The 9,218-nt window shown below is 48.4% G+C and overlaps 1 protein-coding gene across 1 annotated transcript in view; it reads left to right on the forward strand.

Moving 5' to 3' along the window:
* LOC116526419 overlaps positions 1 to 9,218 on the forward strand; it is a 164,070-nt gene that overhangs the window by 42,397 nt on the left and 112,455 nt on the right. The window contains exons 16-18 of the mRNA XM_032242701.1: positions 1,664 to 1,695; positions 1,784 to 1,978; positions 7,910 to 8,065. Of these exons, the coding sequence (XP_032098592.1) occupies positions 1,664 to 1,695; positions 1,784 to 1,978; positions 7,910 to 8,065 (383 nt within the window). The remainder of the gene's footprint in view (positions 1 to 1,663; positions 1,696 to 1,783; positions 1,979 to 7,909; positions 8,066 to 9,218) is intronic.

Here is a 9,218-nt window from a genome sequence, read left to right on the forward strand (position 1 = left end):
CCCTCCTTCCCTCCACCCTCCCTCCCATCCATCCCTCCCTCCCTCCCATCCATCCCTCCATCCATTCCTCCATCCATCCCTCCTTCCATCCGTCCTTCCATCCCTCCCTATCCCTCCCTCCCTCCTTCCCTCCATCCCTCCTTCCATCCATTCATTCATTCACCTGCTCATCTGTCCATCCACTCACATCTCTCCCATTCATCTGTCTCATCCATCTACCCATTTACCCACCCACCTATCCATCATCTATCCATCCATCTGCCCACCCACTCATCATCCATTCACCCATGCACCTATCCTCCATCCACCCACCCATCATTCATTCACCCATCACTCATTGATCCACCCACCCACCCACCCACCATCTATCCATCCATCCATCATGCATCCATCTATGCACCCATCATCCATCCACCCAGCTACCCACCCCTCATCCATCTTCCCACCTATCATTCATCCACCTACCTATCTATCCGTCCATCTGTTCATTCATCCATCTACCAAAGCACCCATCTGTCACCCACCTACCCACCCATCCATTCACTCATTCATCTTTCCACCCACCTACACATCCATGCACATACTGACCCTTCCATCTGTCTGACCAGCCATCCATGTAATTTCCCATCCATCTCTGTCTACTGTCTCACCTACTCATCTATTCATCTGTTCTCCCACTCAGCCATCTTTCATCCACCTAGCCAGCGATGTCCACCCACATCCATCCATCAGTCCATCCTCTGAGTCACACATCCATCCATTATCCATCCATCCACCCACTAGTCATTGCCAAGAGCTGGACTCTGATGACTTGTCTGCAAACACCATCAGAGATGTCTGGATGGAAAGAGGGAAGAAAGAATAGATGGAAGGAAGAGGAGGTGTCCATAAGAAAGGAAAAGCAGGTGGATGAAGAGGAATTAAGGACGGATAGGACAAAGGATAGAAAAGATGGAAGGTGGCTGGGTTTGGTGGCTGACGCCTATAATCCCAGCACTTTGGGAGGCTGAGGCAGGTGGATCACGAAGTCAGAAGTTCAAGACCAGCCTGGCCAAGATAGTGAAACCCCGTCTCTATTTAAAAAATACAAAAAATTATCTGGGCAGGGCGGTAGGCACCTGTAATCCCAGCTACTAGGGAGACTGAGGCAGGAGAATTGCTTGAGCCTGGGCAGCAGAGGTTGCGGTGAGCTGTGATTGTGCCACTGCACTCCAGCCTGGGTGATAGAGTGAGACTCCATCTCAACAACAACAAAAAAAAAAAAAAAAAAAAAAAAGGGGGGGGGATGGATGGGAAGGACAGAAGGGTAGGTGGAAGGCAGGAGGGACAGAAGGAAGGATCCATTTATCCACCTATCAAATTTTGAGAACCGCCCCAGGCCAAGTTGGGCAGGTATCTAGTGATTGAGACATGAGTCCTTGCCCTTATCATGGATCTTGCGAGGGAGATACACTTTCCAGTCTGAGTATATTGTGTGTAGGGCAGAGGAGGTAGGAAGAAAGTGACATGAGAGTTCAGGGGGGCTTCCTGGAGGTGGTGACATTTGATCCAAGCCTAAAAGAGTCAGCAAGAATTTTTCCCGTGTGGTGTGTACCAAGTAGATACACAGAGTGATGGATTTCCCAAGGTTGTGTCCCTGAACCTGAGTCCAGGTGGGCACCAGGGAGCCTGCAGTGCCCTGCTCAAGGCTTCTGGGTCTGTCATTCATATCCCCAGTCTGACAGCTTGTCATCACCCCTGTGATTAAATTGTTCCTTCCTGAGCCCCTGGCTTCTCTTCTTAGCTTGGGCTCCGGCTGGAAAATGCTGAGGAAATTGCTCGCAGGCTGTTTGGCAGGAAGTCATTCTGGGGTCAGGAAGACGGAAGAGAGGCCGAGGCAGAGAAGCCCCCAGGACCGGAACCTGGGCCTGCATCACGGCCAGCCAGTCCCAAGTGTCCAGGAGACAGAGCTAGAAGGATGAGAGACCTTCAGCAGAAGGTAAGAGAGGTGGCCACACACACCCTGCTCCACCAGGCAGGCCCACCCCGCTTCATTCTTGGGCTTTGGAACCTGAAACTTGGGTATTTGTGAATTCTGACCCTGCCGACTCCTTGCAGAACTAAGTGGCTGGTCCAGATCTGAATAGTCAGCTCATAGTTGGCTTTATTTGGAAAAGGTGTTGATCAAAATCGATCCTGTGCACGGGAAAGACCCTAAGTTGTAAGTGTACAGCTCTCCCGTCCACCATCTCAACATGCCCATGTCACCAGCACGCAGACCATCTTTAGCCCCCAGCCTCTGCCTTGTCCCCCGCTCTTGTTAATACCCATCCTTAACTGGGGTACCATTCTTCTGACTTAGGGCAGCATCAATGAGTTCTGCTTTTTAAAAATCAGCTTTGTTGATGTCTAATTGGCACACGGTGAACAGTAGTACATGGTTAAGGTGTACAACTGGATACATTCTGACCCATGTACATATTCAAGAAATCATCACCATGGTAAAGCTTATGAACATACCTGTCACCCCAAAAGTCTCTTCCAGATCCTTAGTAATCCCTTCCTTCTGCTGCTTCTTGTCCCCAGAAACTAGTGAGAGGCTTTCTGTCACTGTAGAGTCTTTTACTTTCTAGAATATTATGTAAACTAGATCACACATGCCTTTTTTTTTTTTCTTGGGACAGTCTTACTGTGTCACCCAGGCTGGAGTACAGTGGTGTGATCTCGGCTCATTGCAACCTCTGCCTCTCTGCTCAAGCAATCCTTCCACCTCAGCTTCCAGAGTAGCTGGGACTATAGGCATGTGCTGTCATGCCTATCTAGTTTTTTTAAAAAAAATGTTGTAGAGGTAGGGTCTCACTATGTTGTCCGGGCTGGTATCAACCTCCCTGGGCTCAAGCAGTCCTCCTGCCTTGGCCTTCCAAAGTGCTGGGATTATAAGTGTGAGCCACTGCACCTGACCACCATGTCCTTTTTTAGAAAAGCATATAATGTTCTTTGTTTGCCCTCTTTTAGTCAGTATAATTTTTCTGAGACTCATCCACATTGTAGGGTATAATGTAGTTTATTTCTTTTTATTGCTAAATGATATTCCATTGTATAGATATACCACAGCTTGTTTTTCCATTCATCTGTTGGTAGACTTTATAGTTGTTTCCAGGGTTTGGCTATTTAAAATAAAGCTGCTATGAATTATATATGTACAAGTCTTTGGGTATGTGCTTTTGTTTCTCTTGAATAATTAGTAGGTATGGCTGGATCATATGGCAGGTATATGTTTAGTTTTTTCCAGAGCTGCTCAACAGTTCTCCCAAGTGGTTGTACTATTTTTGCATTCCCACTGGCAGTGTGTGAGTTACAGTTTCTCCACATCCTCACCAGCACTTGGTATGGTTAGACTTTTTAATTTTAGCCATTCCAATAGGGTGTAGTAGTAGCTCATGGCTTTAATTTGCATTTCCCTAATGACTGATGACATTGATCATCTTTTCACGTGCTTACATGCTATGGTATATCTTCTTTGGTGAAGTGTACGAAGAAATCTTTCGCTCATCTTATTTTGTTGAATTGTTTCTTATTATTGAGTTTTGAGAATTTTTTCTATATTCCAGAAACAAGTTGTTTTTTCTTTTTTTGACTTGGGGTCTGGTTCTGTCATCCAGGCTGGAATGCAGTGGTGTGATCATACCTCACTGCAACCTTGACCTCCTGGGCTCAAATGGTCTTCCTGCCTCAGCCACCTGAGTAGCTGGGACTACAGGTGGTGCAACCACACGTAGCTAAGTTTTTCTCTCTTTTTGTAGAGATGGGGTCTCACTCTGTTGCCCAGGCTGGTCTTGAACTCCTGGCCTCAAGTGATCCTCTGGCCTCGGCCTTCCAAAGTGCTGGGATTACAGGTGTGACCCCACCACACCTGACCAAAAACAAGTTCTTCATCAGATCTGTAACTCGGAAATACTTTCTCCCAGTCTGTGGTGTGTCTTTTTGTTCTCTTAATGGTGTCTTTCAAAAAATACCAGGAAGTCTTAATTTTGATGAAGTCAGGTTTACTAGTTTCTTTGATGGATAGTGCTTTGGCTGTTACAGCTCAGAAATTTTTGCCCGATGGGACACTAGAGATTCTCATAGGACCTTGTGTAGACCTCTGAGCATGCTCTCTGTGCACTCTCTCCTCTCTGCCACCCTGCCCTGCGAAGCCAGCTGCCAGGGTCTCCCCAGACCCTCAGCTCCTCAGCGCAGCGAGTCCCCCGACTCGGCCTCCATTCCCCTCCCTGCACCGCAGCGTGGACACTCTGGGCAGGAAGCTGGGCTCACCTCGCTCCTTTTCATCTCTTGGGGTTCATCGTCTTGGGGTGCCTGATGTCTGTGTCTTGGGCCATCTGGGTCCGCAGCTGCTCCATGTAGGAGGTTGAATCCAATCCAACCTGGTTGCCAGTAGAAGTCACATCCAGCTTCTTTCGTAAACATTATGTAAATAGAATCATTCACTCTGTATTCTTTTTTAAAGGAGATAAAATTCTCATGTGTAAAAATAAGCATTTTACAGCAAACGGTTGGCTGGGCATACTGGCTAATGTCTGTAATCCCGAATTTGGGAGGCCAAGATGAGTGGATAACTTGAGCTCAGGAGTTTGAGACCAGCCTGGTCAACATGGGGAAACCCCGTCTCTACTAAAAATACAAAAAAATCACTAGGCATGGTGGTGCATGCCTGTAATCCCAGCTATTTGTGAGGCTGAGGCAGGAGAATCACTTGAATCTGCGAGGCAGAGGTTGCAGTGAGCCGAGATCGCGTCACTGCACCCCAGCCTGGGTGACAGAGTGAGACTCCATATAAAAAAAAATAATAAAAATTAAAAATGAACAATTCTGTGGTATTTAGTACATTCACCGTGTCATGCCGTCAGCACCTCTGTCTGGTTCCAGAACATTTTCATCACCTGCAAAGGAAACCCCATACCCATGAAAGAATCGGTCCCCAGCATCCCCTCCTCCTAGCCTCTCACAGCCACTGGTATGCTTCCTGTCTCTCTGGATTTACCTAATTTGGATATTTCATACAAATGGAACCATAAAATACGTGACCTTTGTGTCTGACTTCTTTCTCTTAGCCTGGTGTTTTGGAAGTTCACCCACACTGCAGCACAGCTCAGTACCCCATTCCTGCCTAAGGCCGACTCCTATTTCAAATGGCCCAGATGTGCCACATGTGTTCATTCATTCATTCGTTGATGGACATTTGGGTTGTTTCTGCTGTTCAGGGACTGTGAATAGTGCTGCTCCTGTAATCCTTTTTGTGCCTGACTTCTTTGGTTTAAAATTGGTGAGATTTCTCCATACTGCAGTGTGTACTTATAATTTGTTCATTTTCATAGCTGTGTCGTATTCCGTTGTGTGCCCGTACAACAATTTGTGTATCCATGAGTTGCTGGCTATTAGAGACAGTGATGAAGACTCTTAGGTCTTAGGGAATGTATGTATTCATACCTGTCGGGCATAGGTGGAGAGAAGAAGCTCTGAGCTGGGGAAGGGGTCAGGCAGCACCGAGGCATATGCCCAGCTCATTGTCTGCTGGAAGCTCTGTGGGGATCAGATGAACTTGGGGGAATTGTGACTCTGTTCCCTTCTCAGGGGTCCCTGCCCTTCTATTTGGGAGCTAGAGAAGGTATAGGGGGAGGAAGGAGAATGGCTTTATAGCTACCCTTGCCCTCACACATACACTTGAAAAAACTTTCAGACTCGCCAATTCTAGCCCCTGTCCTCTTAGATACAGCCCCGTTTCTGGGTGAACTGTAGGCTCTGTGTCTCTCAGACAAATTCTGATCTCTAAGAGATCCCCAGATCTCACCTGCCTCTGCCTCTATCTCGGCCCTGATTCAACCCTAAGATAATAGCACAACAAAATTCTTCATAAAGATATTTGTATTTACCTGTTCCATGCTATATGGAGGAGGCCAAGGAGTGAAATTGCTTAGTCTTAAGGTGTATGTATCTTTAGCTTGCTTTTTCTGTAATTATTATCTCTTGAGTATTTTCTTAGTAGAAGCTCGCCATACACAGGTATGTTAATATTCATTCTATGGGTGGGGACCTCAGTTGACACAATCGTTTTCCCATCAATGGACTTTTAGATTACTGGCTACATTTTACTTTTATAAAGTGTCATTGCCATGTACATCTCATAGTGACCAAGGTGGATGGCTGGGGCATTGGTTCACTTGGCCACATGTTTCCTAACCACCAAGTGTAAACCCAGGGCCTGAGAGGACCGTAATCCCTGCTGTTAAAAGCATCTTGGACTAGAGCTGCGGGTGGCAAGAGGCTTGAAGGAGGGAGGTGGGCTAGATGCAAACAGGCTTTCTTAGAACGCACAATCCCCTTGTTCTGTTGTTGCCTCACTTTTCCTAGAGACTCACACCCCGAGAAATACTCTGCATGAGCACAGTGATGAATGGCAGCAGACACTTGGCCTCAGTGTTGCAGAGACAATAGGGAGTGGTGGGGACCGTGGCAGACAGAGGAAGCCCATGCTCAGCTAAAGTGGCAGCCCCTGCTCAGCTCTGCCTTCTTGTTGCCCCTTGTTGTGGGGAGGGTGAGCCGCCCAGTGTTTTTCTTTATAGAGAAGCCAGAGAGCTGAGTTTCATATAAGATCTTCCACTTTTGTTTAAAATTTCCCAATTTACAAATTCAACTTATAAACAATGTACATGGCATGAACAACGATCAAAGACTGAAAAACTGTCATAAACCAGAGACCAGGGAGACATGGCAACTACATGCCGTGGGGTTTGCTAGATTGGATTTTGGGATGGAAAGAGGACATTAGTGGGAAAACTGGTGAAATCTACATGGCCCCTGGGGTGTAGTTACTAGAAACATATCGACACGGGTTGGTTAGTTTGCACCATGCATTCTGGTGACGGAGGATGCTGACCACGCAGAAACCAGGGGAGGGGTGCGTGGGAACTCTGTACCGTCTTTGCAGACTGTCTTTGTTTTCCTTGTTTTCAGAGACAGGGTCTTGCTCTGTCTGTTGCCCAGGCTGGAGCGCCGTGGCACGATCGTAGTTCTCTGCAGCCTTGAACTCCTGGGCTTAAGTGATCCTCCACCTCAGCTTCCCAAGCATCTGGGAGGACAGGCGGGTGCCGCCATACCTGGCTATTATTTTTAATTACTATTTTTTATTTTGTAGAGACAGGGTCTCGAAATGCTATCCAGGCTCGTTTTAAACTCCTGGCCTCACACGGTCCTCCTGTCTCACCCTCCCAAAGTGCGGGGAATAGAGCCATGAGCTACGACGCCCAACCAGTTTTCAGCTTTTCCATAAATGTAAAATCACGCTAAAGTAGAACATTGATGAAAACATAGACGCACTCTGTCGGCGTTGGGCACTACTGTGCAAGTCAGAGAAATCACGTCTGGGGTTGGGATTTGGTTCATGCTCTAGCAGCCAGTTTTGCAAGCCTCATCTGGATCCCACAAGTTCTTGACCTTGCTCACCAGCCACCCCTTCCCCCTCCCAAAGTACAGGCGCTTTGCCCTGTGTTTTAGTTCATTTTCACGGTGCTGATAAAGACATACCTGAGACTGGGCAATTGACAAAAGAAAGAGATTAAATAGATTTACAGTTCCAACTGCCTGGGGCGGCCTCAAAATCACGGTGGAGGGCAAGGAGGGGAAGTCACGTCTTACATGGATGACAGCAGGCAAAGGAAGAGAGGACTTGTGCAGAGTGACAGCCCCATTCACTGGCACTGGAACAGTATGGGAAAGACCCGCCCCCATGATTCAGTCACCTCCCTTGGGCCCCTCCCCCAGCATGTGGGAATTGTGGGAGCTTCAAGATGAGATTTGAGTAGGGATGCAGCCAACTGTATCGCCTTGCTAATCCTGACCCTGTTCTTTGTGACCTGTCTCGGTTCTCCCGCAGGTGACCCAGAGGCGTGGGGTCCAGCAGCCTCTGCGATGCCAGCTGAGCATGAAGGTGCTGGGGCAGGAGCTGAGTTTTGTGAACTGTGGGGCCACGGGGAGTCACGTGAAGCACCGGTCGCTGAGCCTGGCAGAGCTCGCCATCAAGCTCCTGAAGGTAGCTTCTGCCAGCCCCTGTCCTTGAAATCTGCACTGTGACACTTTGGCAAAGCACTTAAGAGCATGAAATTTGGAGCCAGGCTGTTGAAGGTCAAATCCCCGCTCTGTTGCTTACCTCCTAGAACCTACTGATTCACTTACCATGGCCTTAGTTTCTGCATCTGTGAAATGGGGCTAATAAAAAATAACAAAACAACTGCCTGGGCGAGGTGACTCATGCCTATAATCCCAACATTTTGGGAGGCTGGGACCAGTGGTCAGGAGTTCGAGACCAGCCTTGCCAACATGGCCAAACCCCACCTGTACTAAAAATACAAAAATTAGCTGGGCACGGTGGTGGGTGTTTGTAGCCCCGGCTGCTTGGGAGGTGGAGGCAGGAGAATTGCTTGAACCCGTGAGGCAGCAGTTGCAGCGGGCGAAGATTGCATCACCACACTCCAGCCTGGGCAACAGAGTGACTCCATCTCAAAACAAAACAAAATAAAAAATGCAGAATATCCATTCATAGAGCAATTGTGTTAAAGGAGCCAATATGTTGAAAATCGAGCAGGGTTCCAGCTTGCCTGGTCTAGACTAACTGCCTGCAACCTTAGACAGCATCCACGCTCCTCCTCACCTGCTGAACCTGACCCCTAACCTTTTCTCATAAGCAAACTGCCTGGGTTCAAACCTGGCTCCATCCCTTTCTAGTTACAGGGCCTTGGTGGGCCGTTTATCTTTGTGACCTCAGTTTCCCCATCTGGAAACTGGCACTATTGCCCTTTGAGGACAAATGAAATCTCTTGTGCTCAGTACTCAAAAGGTGCCTGGCTCACAGCAGGGGTGGCCACGTGCCTCCTGATGGTTTCTTTCTCTCCTTCCCCTCCCTTCCCCTCTCCTCTCCTCCCCTCCCCTCCCCTCTCCTCCCCTTCCTTCCCTTCCCCTCCCCTCACCTTCTTTTCCCTCTCCTCCCCTCCCCTCCCTTTCCCTCTCTTCCCCTCCCTTCCTTTCCCCACTCCTCCCCTCCCCTCCCCTCTCCTCCCTTCCCCTCCCCTCTCCTCCCCTTCCATTCCTTCCCCTCCCCTCCCCTCCCTTATCCTCCCCTCCCCTCACCTTCTTTTCCCTCTCCTCCCCTCCCCTCCCTTTCCCTCTCTTCCCCTCCCTTCCTTTCC

The sequence above is a fragment of the Sapajus apella genome, unplaced genomic scaffold (assembly GCF_009761245.1).
Source record: "Sapajus apella isolate SASKATOON/1434 unplaced genomic scaffold, GSC_monkey_1.0 scaffold51, whole genome shotgun sequence".
In the NCBI taxonomy this organism is placed as follows: Eukaryota; Metazoa; Chordata; class Mammalia; order Primates; family Cebidae; genus Sapajus; species Sapajus apella.